General features: G+C 56.2%; 1 protein-coding gene and 1 long non-coding RNA gene across 2 annotated transcripts in view; both read right to left on the bottom strand.

Annotated features, from left to right (window-relative positions):
• The window catches only part of CASTOR2 (cytosolic arginine sensor for mTORC1 subunit 2), a 59,936-nt gene that overhangs the window by 8,574 nt on the left and 33,889 nt on the right, over positions 1-17,473 (bottom strand). Inside the window, exons 2-7 of the mRNA XM_082358646.1 lie at positions 14,891-14,961; positions 4,510-4,703; positions 3,688-3,820; positions 3,018-3,141; positions 2,179-2,289; positions 1,617-1,699 (exon numbers count right to left, since the gene is read on the bottom strand). Of these exons, the coding sequence (XP_082214772.1) occupies positions 1,617-1,699; positions 2,179-2,289; positions 3,018-3,141; positions 3,688-3,820; positions 4,510-4,703; positions 14,891-14,961 (716 nt within the window). The remainder of the gene's footprint in view (positions 1-1,616; positions 1,700-2,178; positions 2,290-3,017; positions 3,142-3,687; positions 3,821-4,509; positions 4,704-14,890; positions 14,962-17,473) is intronic.
• LOC309612691 lies at positions 8,612-14,881 on the bottom strand. Its single transcript, XR_014235345.1, has 2 exons — positions 13,737-14,881; positions 8,612-9,111 (listed from the first exon to the last, which is right to left on the bottom strand). It is a non-coding gene; the product is annotated as an uncharacterized lncRNA (long non-coding RNA).

Here is a 17,473-nt window from a genome sequence, read left to right as displayed (position 1 = left end):
CTCCGGTGACGCCTGCCCCTTTGCCTGTGATGACCTGGTGAGGCCCTTTTCCACTGTTTCTACCGTGGAGAGGCACCGCTGCATCACACCCACCTCTGCTGGTGCTGCCCTCTCCTCCCCATCAGCCGGGTTAACATCTACCGGTCACCTCTGGAGCCACCTCCTCCGGGAAGCCTTCCCTTCCTCAACCCTCTCCAAGCCTTACATGTCCTTACATGTGATAGTGACAGCAACTGCTGCTTGCTGAGCACTCGGTGTAACTGACACGTCATGGAGGGCTTCGCACCACCCTGAAGCAGGATCTACCATCCTCCTTGTTTTACAGACTAGGAAACTGAGGCTCAGATGTTAAGCAACCTGCCCAAGGTCACCCTGGTTTCCTTCAGCCTCCTTCACTGGGGAACTTGCCTCTAGGCTACTGGGTCTCCACATCCCCACGGCCCCAAACTGGGCAGCAAATGTGGGTGGGAGAAATGCTGGGGTCTGTGGAGAAGGTGGCCCCGAGAGACACGCTGGAGTCCAGGGTTGGACCAGGAGCCTTCAGTGTACATTGCCCAGCACCGCGGAAAGCAGCCCACTGTCCTGCCCCCGGGGATGGCTCTCGCTCTGGCCTTGACGTGAGCAAAGTTAGGGGGCGCTGTCCAGCCCTGCCGGGTGCTGTCCAGCTGCGACCCTGTCCAGAGAAAGCCACAGGCAGGCGGCAGAGCCTGGCTCTCTCTCCGACCTGCAGCCCTCAGGTCAAAATGCCCTGCCACCTTCATGTCCCGTCCCAGAAGCAGAGCCCCTGGGGCTGACCCCACGGCCCCTGGAGCAGTCTGAGCTTTATCTGGAACATTCTGCACTCTGTCTATGGGAAATCAGGGTTTACTGATCCCATCAGGGCCAGCTGAGGGGCACTCCCCGAAACAAACGTCCTGTGATTTACCAAGAGTGTCTTCCGGGTTCAAGGTCTTGGGTCTGACAAGTCTAGCCCAAAGAGATCATGTCTCATCAAGACAAAGCTCGCTGCCGTCATCACAATGGGGCCAGCAGCCTACACTCAGTGCCGGGAGAATCGGTACCGTGTGGCCCTTCTAACCGAGGCGTCTGAGACCCGTGGCCCCTTGGAATATGCTGATGGGAAAAACCATCTACCAAAGACAGTTTGGACAATCGTGGAAACTGAAGCTAGATTGAGTCTTGGGGGATTCCTGTGAATTTTCTCCTGGGGGATCAGCTCACTGTGGTTACACAGGGAAAAGGGTGAGGGGCTGGGATGTCTGAGTTTTACTGTGAGCTGTTCGGCAATTGTGTTAAAAAAAAACAACAACTCATTAAAAATGACAACAGTCATTCCCTGTCAACAGTGGGACTAAGGAGAGATTTTTTTTTTTCCTCTTCTATTTTTATCATGTTCCCACTATTCTAATAATAAGCAGGTTTTAATTTTTCAGTGGGCGGGGGACGGAGAAGAGTGCTTTGGCTGAAGCTGCTCTTCCATCCTCCAAGCCCAGTGCCTCCTGTCACTCACTGGTCAAGGGACCGCGCGGGCTGTGGGGACCTCAGTCTCCCCATCTATACCAGGGGTAGAGATGCACGGCACTCGGCAATGTCGGCCCCAGCCCCCCAGGGCTCACCAAATCCTAGGGGCTGTCCTCCAATCCGCACCATCTTCCAGAGCTCTCCAGATGCGCTCGTGAACAACAAATTACTAGGAAACCTTGAAAGGGAGCGAGCGATGTTAATCCCCAGATGTTAACGGTGCTCCCTCTGCCAGCCCTCCCTGGAGCATTCCCTGTCCTTGGGCACTGATGTAGGGCCAGAGCAAGGGGGTGTCTGGCCTGAGCTCAGGGGCCCCAAGGACTCTCCCAAGCCCTCAGTGCACTCACTCTGCACCTTCCTCGTCTGGGGGTAGGTAGGGGGAGCAGGAAGGCAAAGCTGGGACTGGGCTTTGGAACAGCTGCCCCCTTTGCTCAGGCTGGTCAGGGTACCCCTCCCCAGCTGCAGACGGGGGTCGGGGGGAGGTGAGGGGCAAACAGCACTGGATGTCGCTGGATGACCCGGGGCCTTTGTCTCTGAGTGGCCTGTCATCTGTAAGCCGGGGCCACTCACCTGCAGTGAAGGGCTGGGGTAGGGACTTATTAGGACCAAGTGGGTGGATAAGCCCATCACAAGCCTCCACGCCGGGGCCCGGCTCACCTCTGCTGGGTCTGCACGTCCATCACCAGGGAGATGTAGCCCTCGATGAGGGAGAAGGAGAAGAAGCGGATGTGGCCACAGTCATCGCCGGTCGCCATGGGGTCCTTCACTCTGTGGGCCGGGGCAGGTGGTGAGGGGTGGAGTGGGGCCCCCTGCTGCACCCCAAGCCCCACCAGGCCCCCCTGCCCCGCCCATCAGTCTGGGGGTGTTGGGAAGAGCACGGGCCAAGTCGTGGCTCTGATCCTGCCTTGCTGGGGGCCCTGAGGCACTGCCTTCATCGGTCTCCGCATCTGTGAGGCGTGGGTGTCTCCACGGCATTCACAGAGATGAACACCACACTTCACGTTTCTGGAGACCCATCCCGCCCTCGGCACAGGCTACACTTGCCCTTCCTGGGGGTGGCTTCTCTGTCCCTGCGATGGCCCACACCTCAGGGCACAGCCTATGGTCACTGTCAGCTCACTGGCCCCTGGGCCCGCTCCACTTGCTGTTGGCCCAAACTTACAATCTGCCCTGAGGAAAAAGGCAAAGCTGTCGTCCACCAAATGAGAAAACCTGAGTTCCCAGCTCTTCAAGTGACTGGGCTTGCCCTAGGAGCTCAGGTGATAGTGGGGTGTTTATTATATCCACATGTGGGCCTAGGGCTTCACCAAGTTTTGGGGTTCCCAAGGAACGCCATTCTCCCCTCTTAGAATGGGGATCTGGGATACAGCCATGTCTCGCTTCTCAAACGAGCTCCCAGGGCAGGTCTGTGCCTCCCCCCTCAGACTGGGGCTACCAGACAGAGCCGTGTCTCCCCTTGGCCACCCTGCAGCCCCTCCCACCCGAGGAGGCCCTACCCGTTGGAGTAGAACATGACGTCCATGAGGAGTGTGGCAACAGCGGGCAGTGTGTCAGGGTCCAGGCTGGTGACACAGAACCTGTTGCTCGGGCTGGACAGAGGGTGGATGACGGGCCTCTGGACTGTGAGAGCACAAAGACAAGGGGTGCTGAGGCCGGGAGAAGAGGAGCACCGTGGGGCAGGAGAGGGCCCGGGAAGAGGGGTGGGGTCAGCTGGCAGCTGCTCTGGGGAGGCCGGCTGCAGGCCCTGCAAGACCTGGCCCCTGTCGCTTCTCCAGCCTCCAGCACCCCCTACAGCTCTCCTGATCCTCCAGGCCCACCCCCAGGCCCCCGGGCCTTTGCACATGCCACGCCGCCTGCCTGGAACGCCCTTCCCAACCTTCACCACCTGGCTTAGCTCCTATTTGTGCTCCAAGCTCCAGCTTGAGAGTCACTGCCTCTGGGAGGCCTGCCCTGATAGCCTGGATTGGGTCAGGAGTGGCCTCTGGCCATTGCTGGCTGCATCCACATCCACTGCCCTGGCTAGACCTTGGGAACAGAGTCTGATCAGGACTGTTGTACCGTGTTATGCCCGGCCCTCAACTGATGCTCTGAGAATGGGGCTGCCCTGGGGCAGGACCTGGTAATTTCTTGAGGTCTCTGCACAACCCTCCCCCTCCCCCAACTTACCCATCTTGGGCTTCACGAAGCCGTTGGTGATGCCGAGGTTCTCGGCTGCCACTGTCTCGCCATTGACGACCCGCAGGATGGTGAACTCTGATGACAAGGTGTGGGTAACGAAGGGCAGGTCCCGCTCACGCACCTGGGGACGGGGAGTCAAAGAGTGAGTGTACCATGGTCCCTGGATGGAGTGGGCCTGGGGTCACCAGCCCCTTCACTCTGAGATTCTGTCCCCAGAACGAGCTTCCCCTGTCCTTGCCTCCCGCTGTCCTGGGACGGGAGCCTGGGACCAGGGGCACATGCCTCCCCAGGGGCAGCAGGGAGGATGTAGAGGGGAGAAGACACCGCGCCGAGGGCCAGGAGGTGCAGGTCCACTCCCCCACTCCCGCTTGTGTGTGGTGCCCACACCTTTCACTGCCCCTCCCAGGCCCACACTCTCCAGGGTGGCCACGCCCTATGGGAGAAGAGCACGAATAACACAGTAGCCAGGAAATGCCGCTGGCTCCATGACCAGACACACTTGCCACCCCAGGGGAGGGGTATGGGATTGGGGGAGCCAGACATCCAGCTAGGAGGGCATCCCACCCACACACGCCCCCAGCCCTCACTTCCTGGCCTCCAGCTTAAACCCAGCATGGTCCACACAAAGGGCAGGCAGTGGGTGGGGCTACAGCCCAGCCAGGGCCATGCTGACACTGGACTGATGACCCTAAGGTACCCTTGACCTCTCTCTGAGCTGATCACGAAATGGGGCGGGGAGAGGCACAGACTTTGCAGACCACATCCCAGGGGGTGCCCATGTTGCCTGGGCGTGGGCTGCAGCTTGCTCACCAGGATGAAGTCCGTCTGGTAGGTGGACAGCATGAACACAGAGATGTTCTGATCGGCCAGCGGGGCGATGACCGACTTGGCGATCTTGGTCACACCGATGGGCTGGGAGCTGGAGAAGCTGCCGCCACCCGACACCACGTTGAGGGCCAGCCAGGTGGCGTCTGCCACACTCAGGTGTTCCGAGGAGGGCAGCTCTGGAGGGGGACACAGAAGGCTGGCTTATGACTGATGGGCCCCAGCTGTGTGACCTTGGCCAGCCCGCCCTGTGGGCCTCAGCGCCCTCATCTGTCAAAGGAGGACGGGATCGTCCTTAAAGGTCCCATCCTGGGAGGACCGAGCAGGGAAGGCTCTCAGAGGACTCTGGATGTGCCGGGCAGCTCAGCAGGGCAGGGACCATGGGAACAAGGGGGTTAGCTGTGCTGGGCCTCAGTTTCCCCTGCTGTGAAGTGATGAGTACTCAGCAGTAACAATTTTGTTATTTCTGGTTCTCACTACCTTTCTGGGTACCAGGTGCTGCCATCATGACCTTATACCGGTGGACTGGGTCCCATGGTTTTCAAACTGGGTTCCCAGGAACCTCCCAGGGGCTGGGGGGTAGAGGGGAGGCCAGGAGAAGACAGGGTGGGGGGCCTGGGATTTTTCTCCCTGCTTCAATTAGACCTGTGCTTCAGGCTCCTCTGGAAGCACATTCAGCTCCAGAAGGCCTCCTGAGGTTGCCACCTTCCAGTGGGCAGTGACTGTCACCCAAGTCCCTCCTGAGAGCCTGGGGATCCTGGGGGCGGGGGCCCCGGCAGGGGCAGGGTGGGGGAGGTTCGGAGCGGCAGTGATCGCCCAGTCTCCTTGACTAGCTCACAAAGACCATCCCTTCCACCCCGTCCTGCAGAAAGAGTACCCAGGGGAGGCTGTGCACGGGACATGGTACACACATGTGCACGGCTGCACGGACGGGCGGCCACAGAACGGAGCACAGGTTGCACACGGAACTCTCCACGCATCACAGTCGCCCGCTCAAACCCACCCCGTACGAGGACTGTTATTTCACCCCATACATGTGACAAACCAGAGCTCTGAGGGGCTGGTGACTTACCCAAGATCACTTAGACAGGGAATAACAGAGCCAGGATTCAAACCCAGATCTGACTTCTAAACAGACCCTTATGCTCTATGCTGGGCACCACATGGGAAGAAGGGCCAGGTCCCCAACAAGGGGGGCGATGAGAAGAGGGGCCCGGACACTGGTGAGTTAAGGGGGCTGTGACGATCATGATGCTGCCTGAGGGAAGCTGGGCTGGGCGGTGCTGGCCTCAGCAAGATGGCTCCGGAAGCCTCACCCAGGCTCCTACCTGCCCAGCTAAGGTCGTCATGGCAACCACAGCCTACGGAGGCCATTGGCCCTGCTGGCTGAGAGGGGCCAGTCCTCCGCCAGGCTGGCTGGAGAGGTAGGCTGCTTCCCAGAGAAGAGAAGGGGTTTGGGAGGGGGAGCAGGAGGAAAGCCTGATCTCAGGCTTCCACATCTAGTCTCTCCACCTGTCATCTGGGGTGTCAGAAGAGAGACTTCTCAGCCCCAGGACCGCCAGAGGAAACACGCTCCCCAGGACTGAGCGTCCCAGTTCAATTCTGAAATTCTAAGGGGTCTGGAACTGGCCATGGAGGGGATTTCCTGGGGGCAGTGTTGTGAGCCCCGAACCCTGCCATCTTAAGCAAAGACAGCCCCAGGAGCCACCGAGGGCCAGGGTGCCTTGATGGTCCGTCATCTGAAGCACCATTTTAATATACTAATAAATAAACTATTAATAAATATACTTAATAAAAAATTAAAATTTCACTTTTCATTAGGGCAGAACCCCAAAAGCCTTCTTAGGAAAATTCTGGAGGGGTCCTTTCCATCACCGCATGCTAACACATCAGGACCACGTCAGCTTTTGTGAACCTGCCTCTGCCTGCCTGTTCCAAGCTCCTCACAACTCAAAACTGCCCAGTGGCTTTCCACGTTCTCTGGAGTAAAAGCCAAAGTCCTCGTGACGCTGGGAACCAGCACTGTCCCAGAGGGCTTTCTGGGATGATAGATATGGTCTATACCTACGGTGTCCAAAGCCACTTACCCCATGTGGCTACGGAGCACTTGAAATGTGGTCAGTGCTACAGAAGAAATACAATTTTAAGTTGTACTTAATTTTGGTTCCTTTAAATTCCCATGGCCGTGTGGGGTGAGCGGCTAGTTCAAGTCTACAATTGGCCTCACTAGCATGCCAGCGCCCTGGGGCGGTTGTCTCGGTCGGCTTTGTTTTCTGCTATTCTCAGCGCCTGGCACACGGAGGCTCCAAAAGAATGGATGAGGAGGGACGAGGCGGCTGTCCCTGGCCCTCTGCTCTGCCCAGGCCCCTGTTCCCACCCATCGACCTTCTCTGCTCTCCCCGTCCCCCCCCTCCACCCCCAGCTCAGTCTCTGTGGTCAGGGCTTGGTCACACTGCCAGACCCCAGGTGGAGGGTGGCCTTCGACATCATCCCACGCTCCTACACCCGACTTCCCAGGATCAGGCAGAGGGCCCCGGGGGAGCCAGTGTCATCCCCAGACACTGCCAACTTCTCTGAATTCTTAGTCCAGCAGTGCAGAACGCTGTCCATTTGCTTATAGACCTGGCTCAGAAGTCAGTCCCTGCCCCATTTCACAGAATAGGAAACTGAGGCCCAGAGAGGGAAGCTGACTGGCTCAAGGTCACGGTGCAGTAAATGGGGAGGGCACCTCATTCTGGCACCGTGGCATGTCTGTCCAGACCCGCCCCGCCACCAACCCGTGGTGGGGTGTCGCGAAAACCCCTCTTGCAGGGATTAGCTTCGGGACTGTAAAGCTGGGGGGTGGGGGTCCGGGCAGCTGAGGTTCCAATGTCCCAATTCTGACACCGTGGTTCCACTGGCCCTGTAAGGCCTTCACCCGGCAGGTGGAGCCTCTGCTGCCCCAGCCTCAGGCCTGCCCTCTGTCCCCCGCCTGAGCTCCACAATCCAGTGGGGCCTGATCTTTAGCAGTGGGGTCCTCGGCGAGCACGTGAGGGTGGTGGCAAAGAATACAGGCTTTGGGCTCAGACAGTGACAAACTCTAACCCTGGCTCCGTCCTCTGCAGCGGAGGCCGCTGGGAAGCTGCTGCTGATACAATGGGGAAGGCCATTCCCTCCAAGTCCGCAAAGCGCCAGGGTATGTGCATTTTTAGGGGGTGCTAGGGTAACCAAGGCTCTGCTCTGAGGAGTTTCTCAGTGGGTTTGGACAGGTCCCGCGGAGAAGCCCAGGCCTGAGGCCGACTGGAAATGGGGGCAGAAGTGGGCGGGTGGGAGATGGCGGGCAGCCTGCAGGCTGCCACTGGCCAGAGGATTTCAGCTCAATCCAAATGCTGCTCAGAGTTTGGGCGGCCGGTGAGCGGGGGTGGGTCTGCCTGCCGGTCCCAGCTCTCAGTCTGGATGGAACCCACTGAGGTGCTTCAAGCAGCAGGCCTGGACTGAGAGGGTGGTCAGCCCTGGGTCAGCGGTCACCTCTCTGAAGCTTCCAGAAGGGTGAGCTTTGTCAGAGCAGCAAAGCAGCTGGAGACCACAGTGCTCACTGCTTCTGGCCACAGGGACCCCAAATGCTGCCCTGACACTCCAGGGGAGAGGGAAGGCCTGCCTGGTCCCATCCTCACCCAGGCCAAGCCTCAGGGTGCCCCAGGTGCCGCTTCGGGACTGGGGGCTGGGCCGCCAGGAGCTGCCAGGAGGGAGCCAGCGTGCTCTTCCCTAGAGGAAAGGTAGACACATCCCAAGACTGGAAGGGATTATTAGTACTGTCACTGCCCAGGGGCTTCCCTGGTGGCGCAGTGGTTGAGAATCTGTCTGCTAATGCAGGGGACACGGGTTCGAGCCCTGGTCTGGGAAGATCCCACATGCCGCGGAGCAACTAGGCCCGTGAGCCACAACTACTGAGCCTGTGTGTCTGGAGCCTGTGCTCCGCAACAAGAGAGGCCACGATAGTGAGAGGCCCGCACACCGCAATGAAGAGTGGCCTCCGCTTGCCGCAACTAGAGAAAACTCTCGCACAGAAACGAAGACCCAACATAGAAATCAATCAATCAATCAATCAATCAATCAATAAATCTTTAAAAAAAAAAGAAATACTGTCACTGCCCATCATCCAAGACCCTAAAGACAGCCTATCAGAGCTGAGGACGCTTGCCACCTCCCAGAAAGCAAGTCGGCAGCTCTGTTGCTGGGAGCCCACCCCACCGCCCCAGGAGTCCCCGTTTCCGGCTGCAGGACCTGCGGTTTCCTGTGCTAAGTGGTCACGTCCTCTGCACAGAGTTTGTCAGGCTTCTCCCACCCTGCCTGCAGCAGGGTCAAGAGTCCTGGGGTCAGGTGGGCGGGTTGCATCCTGGCTGTGTGACTCTGAGCAAAATCACCACCTCTTGGTTTCTTAGTTTTCAAATGTTGGGCTGATGAAATCAGGATAGACTCCAGAAGATGCTTGGAGGATTAAATGGGATAATCCCCATCAAGCGTGTAGCTAAGTGTCTGGCGTCCGAGGGCTTGCCAAGTGCCAGAGCCTTTCTGTTATAATGCTGCTGCTGGGAGTTTTGTTGGTTTCTGGATAGAAGTTGGGGAAAAATGTATCAAGAGTTTAAAAATGTACAATTTCACTGTAAAGGAGTAGTTACACATGGGACAAAGAGAGAGTTATGGGTATGAACGTTCAACCCAAAAGGATTTAAGACAAAGACCTGGGAGCTACCAAAAAGTCAACGCCAGGGCCGGGTAGACGAACCACAGTTCATCTGTGACAGAATACTATGCATCTGTTTAAAAAACAGGTTTTCCAGCTATGAAACACATGTTCCAATCATGAAGGAAATCAGAATATAAAATTTACGGTAGGTATTAATTATGCAATTAATGTCTCATTCTGTAGGTGTGGTAAGTAGGAGAGGGCTCTTATTCTTAGCTGATACAGGCTCAGGTATTCAGGGTGAGCTGTCCTGAGGTCTTAGTTTCAAGTGGTCCATTAAATAATAAATGTACGTGTGCACCGTTTATGGACAAGAAGTGAAAACAGTTGTCCTCAAAGGTGACCAGCCGGCAAGTCTAGTTTCAGGTGGAGGGAACAGGGGTGTTAACTGTAGGCTCTCAACGGTTGTGCAAGTTTGAAAACTGTCAAAATATAAAGAGTATCGGGAAAACACACTTTTGAAGGCTATCTGATATTGGGAAATTATACTCAGTGGAATGAAAAGATAAGAAGCATATACACTACAGGTCAACACTGAGAAATAGCCACACCTGGGGGTATAGAATGCGGAGACCTCGTGGGAAGGACTTTGCCATGAGGCAGCCCTGGAGAGGCCGAGGGAAGGGAGTGGGCGGGCGGGAGCTGGGGTGTCATGGGAATGATGCCGGGGACTCTCCAGGGAAGCGGCCCTCCCTGCAGCAGGCACTCCATCCTCAAGGCCCACCCCTCCTCCCATCCTGGGAGATGTAATCTCAGCTCCAGGCTGAGCTGCCAGGCTGTTATTTTACACAACACGGGAGACGCTCCAAAGGCAGGTGTGCATCATTCCCCATCAGTGCTCACCGGGAGGGCGGGTCAGCTTCAGGGGGCAGTAAGAACTGGCCCCGACTGGGATCCGAGCTCCTTCACTGACCTGGACCTCGTGCAGAGGGGACCCCTGCTGGGGGTATTACTGAATTGGTAAATTAGGAGCTCAGAGCTAGGCGGGAGATGCGGGGAGTGCTGATGGGCCCTGCACTGTTTGCCCTGGTGGACACGCAAAGTGGAGGTTGCACGTGACTCCCTGAGGCATGTCATATGGCCACACGCACACCTTACGGAACTGGGAGGGAGGGAAGGAGGTGATCCTGTGTCAGGGATGAGGCCACGGAGGCCCCAGGTCAGGGAGCAACTTGCCCAGAAGGTAGCAGAGGCTGGATAGAACCTGGGTCTTCCCCTCTCAGCCCTGGGTGAGGCCAGCAGTTACTTCTCGACATCCTCCTCCCTCCATCTTTCGACCAATCACGGCACCAAGCCCCAAGTGTGCTACAGATCACACTGACACACGTAAGGGGACTGTGACGGATGGGGGGCCCCCCGATGTGCACTGGGCCCCTCTAACGGCAAACTTGGGATTCTGCCCACCACCCAGAGGTCAGGGCAGGCGCTGCTGCTCCTATTATTTTGGGTCCCTGATAACACCTAGCATTGCACAAAGTAAGTGCTCATTAAATATGTAAAAGCTCAAAATACACACATGCACCTCCCTTCTGTTGGCCATACAGACACACAGCATCCATTTGAGCCAAGAACCTCTAAAATTCCACAACGAACAAGGAGCTGTCTGGTTAATGTCACTGACAATCGCCCCTCCCTCCCAGGAAAGGTCCAGCATCTTACGTACAAGTGAATTGCAGACAGCTGCTGGTTTCTAACCATGAAAGCTTCACACTGGAGATAACTGTTGGCGAACAATAACCAATGTACCCTGGCTGATGTTAACAGTGGCCAAGGGAAGCCTTTGGGTGAGAAGCAACATGTGCAGAGCTGGGAGACGGGGCACCATCCTTCATACCATGTGACACAGCCAGCATCCCTCCCTGGTCCCACTGGGGCAGCCACAAGACCAGACTCCCTTTCTGAAGAGGAGTCTCCTGAGAGAACCCCCCAAGAAGCGAGGTGAGAGGGTAGAAGTCAGCATCGCTACCTCTCACTGCAGCCTCCACCCCGCCCCAAATCCTGCCCTCTGAGGGCAGACTGCCCTGGGCCTGCCCCCTTTTCCTCAGCTGCTCCTGACCCTGGTCTGCTGGGAACCACCACTTCTCAGCAGCACTTTCTCCTTATTTCGGCTGGAACCACCCTGAAAGCATTTCCTGCTTCAAATCCCCCTCTGTCACTCACAGTGACTCTGGGCACGTAAATGGCGGTTTCCTCACTTGTAAAATGGGTCTCCACTCTTTACCCTTCAGGCCACTGGAATGATCCCAGGAGGTGATATGTCTCTGCTGGGCTCCAGTTAACAGTAAGAGTGGCGGAGGGGGAACGGGAGTCTTACTTTGTATGGTTTTCCCCTGTAGCTCCATAGTGTAAGCGCGAGAGATACTTACTACTTAAATATATGTACACAGTTTTTTCTCTGGTAACGATGGATATCCAAGTAGCCTGACGTGCTGACCAGGAGCCACGGCCTGGAAGCGAGACCCTGACTCAGAAGTCACAGAGCGGCTGGGCCCCTCCTGGGCTAATAATTTAAACCTGCTTCCCCACGTCCTACCTACCCTGCACTAAAGAGTAAGCCGATGACCCCTCTGTCACCGGCTCCATTCCAGCCACTCAGAAAGGTTCAGGGAGAGGCAGAGCGAGACTTCGCCTCCATTGTTTATGGTTCCAGGGAACCTCAGGGTCTGTAAGTCCCTTAGGAGCTGAGGCTCGGTCCTTACACCTCCTGGTCTGCCCTGCCTTACCCTGTCCGGGGTCTGGCCCATGGAAACATGCATAAATGACACCAGTGGTGAGGCCTTGGGCAGGCTACACATTATATGTCTGTGCTTCAGCTTCTTCATCTATAAAGTGAGGACCATAAGAGTCGTTTCCAGTGTTTAGCACAGTGTCTGCAGACAGAAGCACCGGCAGGGCTGGTAAAATGTGTTAATCTATGTTGACTGGCGGAGGGGTGGGCGTGGAGGTCCAAGACTCAGCTCTGGTCTTGCTTCCTATTTCGAGGGCCTCTCCCGTGGGGTCCCCTGCACAGCGGGGCGTCCCCTGTGACTCGCTCTCTCAGCATCCACACCCTCCTTGCACAGCACCCACCGCAATGGCAGCTCCACTATTAATGGTGGAATTAGCTGGCAGGCCCTGAGGCTCACAGGGTCGGAGGTGGGGTCTCTCATTCCGGCTGCATCTCCAGGGCTCAGCAAGATGCCGGCACGTAGCAGGTGCTCAGTAAATACTGCCCCCCGCCCCCCAACCCCAGGGGCTGGCTCAGAATAACCCGACACTCAGCTCAGCCAAAGGACGGCTCCCTGGTTACTGACAATTCCTGCAAACACAGCCTTCCAGGACCAGCAAAACTGGCTCCCCAGGTCCTGCAGCCTCCCGCTCTCCCTGCTCAAGGAGTTTTCTTTTTTTTTTTTTTTAAAGTTTTTTTCTTTTTTTAATTATTATTTATTTATTTATTTATTTATTTTTGGCTGTGTTGGGTCTTCGTTTCTGTGCGAGGGCTTCCTCTAGCTGCGGCAAGTGGGGGCCACTCTTCATCGCGGTGCGCGGGCCTCACTATCGTGGCCTTTCGTTGCGGAGCACAGGCTCCAGACGCGCAGGCTCAGTAGTTGTGGCTCACGGGCCTAGTTGCACTGCGGCATGTGGGATCTTCCCAGACCAGGGCTCGAACCCGTGTCCCCTGCATTAGCAGGCAGATTCTCAACCACTGCGCCACCAGGGAAGCCCACAAGGAGTTTTCTTACCTGCTGCCTTCAGAGGTAGAGAGTTAGTCAGAGATACTGGTCTGGGGAGGTGGATTAGATAGAATATCCCTTCCCAGAGAATAGACACTCTGAGGGTGTTCCTTCTACATCTGAGGTGCCCTGATTCTCAGCAGTTCTGCAGAAAGGCCTGAATGCCCATGAGAAAATAAACATGTGCTTGGGTTGCCTGATCAGACATTCTTCATGTGAGTTGTGGCTAAGGCAAAATTCTGGTCTGTGGTTCCTGTGCTCAGGAAATGTCTGATGGGGGACTTCCCTGGTGGCGCAGTGGCTAAGACTCCACGCTCCCAATGGTCAGGGCACTAGATCCCACGTGCATGCGGCAACTAACAGTTGGCATGCCACAACTAAGGAGCCCTCAAGCCACAACTGAGGAGCCCACCTGCTGCAACTGAGGAGCCCCGCTGCTGCAACTAAGGAGCCCCCCCGCTGCGACTAAGACCTGGCACAACTGAATAAATAAATATTAAAAAAAAAGAAAAGAAAATGTCTGATGAATGAATGAATGAATGAATGAATGACTGACGACACAGGTGTCTTTGACGAAGGGGCAGGGCCTCCAGTGGGGTCTGCCCCATTCCTGCTCTGGCCACACAGCCGCCCCCCCTTGGAGGCATGGGCGGCCCGTGGGATGTGGGGCGCCGAGCCCAGCCCCCCATACTGACTTGGTGCCCTAGACCACGTGCATGTGAGGACAACAGGGCGTAGCTGGGAAGTCGCTTCCTGGGGCTTCACTTTCTCACCAGTAAAGAGGGTCAATACGCATCGAGAACCACAAAACAGTCAACTCCTGACTCCACAATGCCATTTCTCAGACTCCGTTTTGGGAATCAACCTGCATAAGAATACATGTTACGCACCGACAGAGTTTATAAATTTCTCATTGGAGGACAATGAAAACAACTTCAACTCCAACCGTAGGGGCCTGGGCAAGGAACCAGGGCTGATGTTGAAAGGCTGTGATATCATAGCATATTTTGTTGTTATGTTAAGTGAAAACATTTCTATAAATTAAACAGACCGCCTGAGAAAAGTTGGAAAGAAAACCACGAAAAAGTGACCAGTAGTTGTCTTGTGGGTAGGGCTAGGGTTTCAAAAACTGTTGGATTTGTTGCCCTCTCTACATATTAGGAAGACTCTAACTTAGCAGTTCCGAATGACCACCAGCTCTCGGGGGGTCCAGCTCCTTTGCTGGTGAGTCTGGACACACGACTCCCCGCCTCCACTCTCAGTTCCTCACTGATAATCACAGGACAAGCACGACACCTTCTCATCAAGTAATACGTATCGGTCAGCACTCGCCACCAATGAACGTTCACTGTTACTTTAGAGCTGGACAAACATAACGAACTTCAATAATAAAACTAAAAGGGTGTGGAGGAGGAGGGAACAGAGTTTCTTTCTGGGGTGGCGGAAGTGTTCTGGAATCGGATAGTGGTGACGGCTGCACAACCTTGGGAATATCAAAGACCACGGAACTGCTGTACATCTTAAAATGATGCACTCTCTAGTAAGTGAATTCTATCTCAATTTAAAAGATGGAAGGAAGATAAAGGGAAATCATAAAAGGATGGTGACTGGGGCACGTTCCTGTTCGAACAAGGACTGAAGATATTTTGAAAGCACCTCCCTCGCGGCAGGAGTCCCAGGGAGCATGCACCCTGCCTTCCTGGTTGCTTTAGCTCTTGGCTGGGGAAGCCCCGCCCCCTTTCAGCTCTGGGGCCTTTCCTGGGAAAAAGTCTCGCGAGCAGAAAGGGAGGGGATCAGCCAGAACACAGGAGAGGAGGGAGCTCTGCCACCAGCAGGTGGGGACAGAAATAACGGGGGGGGGGGGCGGTCAGCCGGCACTGACTGCCGGCCCCAGTCCAGCCAAGCCCCTGGGGAGAGAAGCACTTACCCAGGAAGCCCTCCTCATCGACAATGATGGTGTAATCCTCCGGGGTCTCGGTCAGACTGAAGAACTTGCACCTGGGTGGACAGACAGACAGACACAGGGTATTGTAAGTCCCAGCAGACCCTGTGGCAGCCGCCCGCCCCACTCCCCCGCCCCCTCTCCCATCGCTGTGACCCGGTTTACCCAGAGTTCTGCCCCAGGCTGCTGGGGGGCTACTTATTTCTCCCTCCACTGCCTCAGTTTTGACTCAGGAGGACTCAGAGAGGCCTAGGGACGCTGATCATTTCCTCTGCACCCCCCGATCTTTGAGGACCCCTGAGCCGGCCAGCCTCCAGAGTCCCCTACAGGCCCAAGGGCAGCTCTGGCAGGGCTCATGCATATGAACCGTGTTTTCCGTGCGCCCCGCTCCCCACACACATTGTGACCTTGAGGCCTCTGTCGCTGTGTCGTGCCCCCCGCCCATGGTCGTGGCCCCTCTCCTCACCAACTCTGAGAGCTCCCACTGTCATTTACGGCCTAATTCGCATCACCCAACCGACAGCCCAGCCTTCAGGGTACTTTTCTCCCTTGCAGGAGAGAGGGGCGTGGCTGTCTGTGCCACCGTGCGGCACGGGTCCCTGAACTGCCACATGCTGCCTTTGGTAATACTGCTTGGCCTGGGGTGTAAGTTGCTCATTTCCTCCCACAAATGGGACCATCAATTTCCCAAGGCCAGGGAGGGTCTGGCGATCACTCTGTCCGTCTGTATCTCATCCCTGCTGGCCTCAGCCCTGAGCACGCTCTTGGCACCTGGCACACATGCTGGGCTCTGTGTCCAGACAGCCCTTGGCCTGGGCTTTGAGGCTGTCTCCAGCTGAGGGGCTTACCACCCCCTCAACGCCCGTCTCCCTGTCGCCCATCCAGCTAGACTGGCCCCCAGAACACCCCAGGCGCAGCTGCAGGGAGAGATGACATGCACAGGCAGCGGTGTGCAGGAAACTGCCCACGGTCGTTGATTTATCTGGTGTCGCTGATCTCAAGTATGGGGCTCAGCTAGGGCTCCATGCCCGATGTGTAAAACCCATCCATCACAGGAAGCCGTGACAGAAGGAGGCCCAACGAGCAAGCCTGGCGAGGGCCCGAACAGCACTTCGACGAAGATTAAAATGGGAAAGGAATCCTGAAGTGGATGCAGCATCGCCGGGGATGAGGGTGGCCGGAATGTCCGCGGATTTCTCTCCCCCTGGTTCCCCTCTCCTGGCAGCCATCCTGCCACACTGAAGCCTGATCAACAGAAGCCCCGCAGCACCCTTTTCACTTTACTCTTTAAATTTTCACAAGTAATGAGGTCAGCTGGAACCGGTAGGACTGCAAAAGGGTCCAGCCGTTTGGAAGACGGTTTGTCAGGTTCCTATAGGGTGAAACATACATGACCACTGGCAACCCTGCTCCTGGGTATTTAGTCAAGGGAAATGAAAACATACGGCCCCACAAAGGCCGGTACGCAAATGTTTACAGCCTTTATCTGTAATCACCCCGAACTGGAAACAACCCAAAGAACTGGGTAAACTGTGGCACATCCACACCAGGGAATACTGGTCAGCAGTGAAAAGGACTGAATTACTGATTCTTGCAACAATGTGGACGAATCTCACGAGCATTTTGCTAAGTTAAAGCCAGACTCAACAGGAGACATGCTACGTGATGCCATTTATATGACATTCCGGAAGAGGCTACACTGTAAGGAAGGAGAACAGATTCCTGGTTGCCAGGGGCTGGGTTGGGGCTGACATTTGACAGCCACCGGGGAACTTTTGGGGTGAAGGAGGTGTTTGGTTCTTGACGGTGGTGGTGACAAGATGATATACACTTGTCAAAACCCGAAGAACTGTACCCTAAAAGGGGCGGCTTCTGCTGTATATGTGACTTATACCTCAGTGAACCCGACTTGAAGGAAAATGCTTCGCCAGAGTTGTAAACGAGGTGGCGTCCCGCATCCCCCCACCCCCGCCCCCCGTGACGCTCTGATCAACCAGCAGCACCACACTCTTCAATTTCCCTCCAGCTCTTTGGTTTTCAAATTACATCTCTGTCCCTGCCTGTCCCATATCCAATTTGCAACTACTGCCTGGACAAATGAAATCTATAACTGCTGGGGGACAATGGCAAATTATCACTTAGTGAATGGCAACCACTGGTCTGGCCTAGCTCCTCCTTGGGGACCCCTGTGTGCTAAGAAAGAGCCTCAGAAGCCCCCCCCCCCACCTCCCCGCCAATCACCAGATTGCCACAAGCAAGGACTCCCTGGGTGGGGGGGGTGGCCACCCAGTCATCCGAGAGCCCTGAGAAGGCAAACAGATGTGGTACTTGCTCCCGGTGCCCTCTCGGTGGCGAGGGATGCTCCAGAAATAGACCATATAAATGACCCTGGAGGGCATAAACACCGGCAGAAGGCAACATCGGCCTCTGCTGCCGATGGGGTATGACTATGCTGTTTATGTGACCCGTCTCCAGGGGCCGAGTGCCAGCTGTCATCTCGGAATGTGCACCTTGGCGTGGGCAGGCCTCCAGGAGGGCGAGTCAGTCGGAGGGACCTGCAGCTACTGC

Source organism: Balaenoptera borealis, assembly GCF_965194805.1.
Source record: "Balaenoptera borealis genome assembly, chromosome: 16".
In the NCBI taxonomy this organism is placed as follows: Eukaryota; Metazoa; Chordata; class Mammalia; order Artiodactyla; family Balaenopteridae; genus Balaenoptera; species Balaenoptera borealis.
Note: the sequence above shows the minus strand (reverse complement) of the source record. Positions and strands in the feature narration are given on the sequence as shown.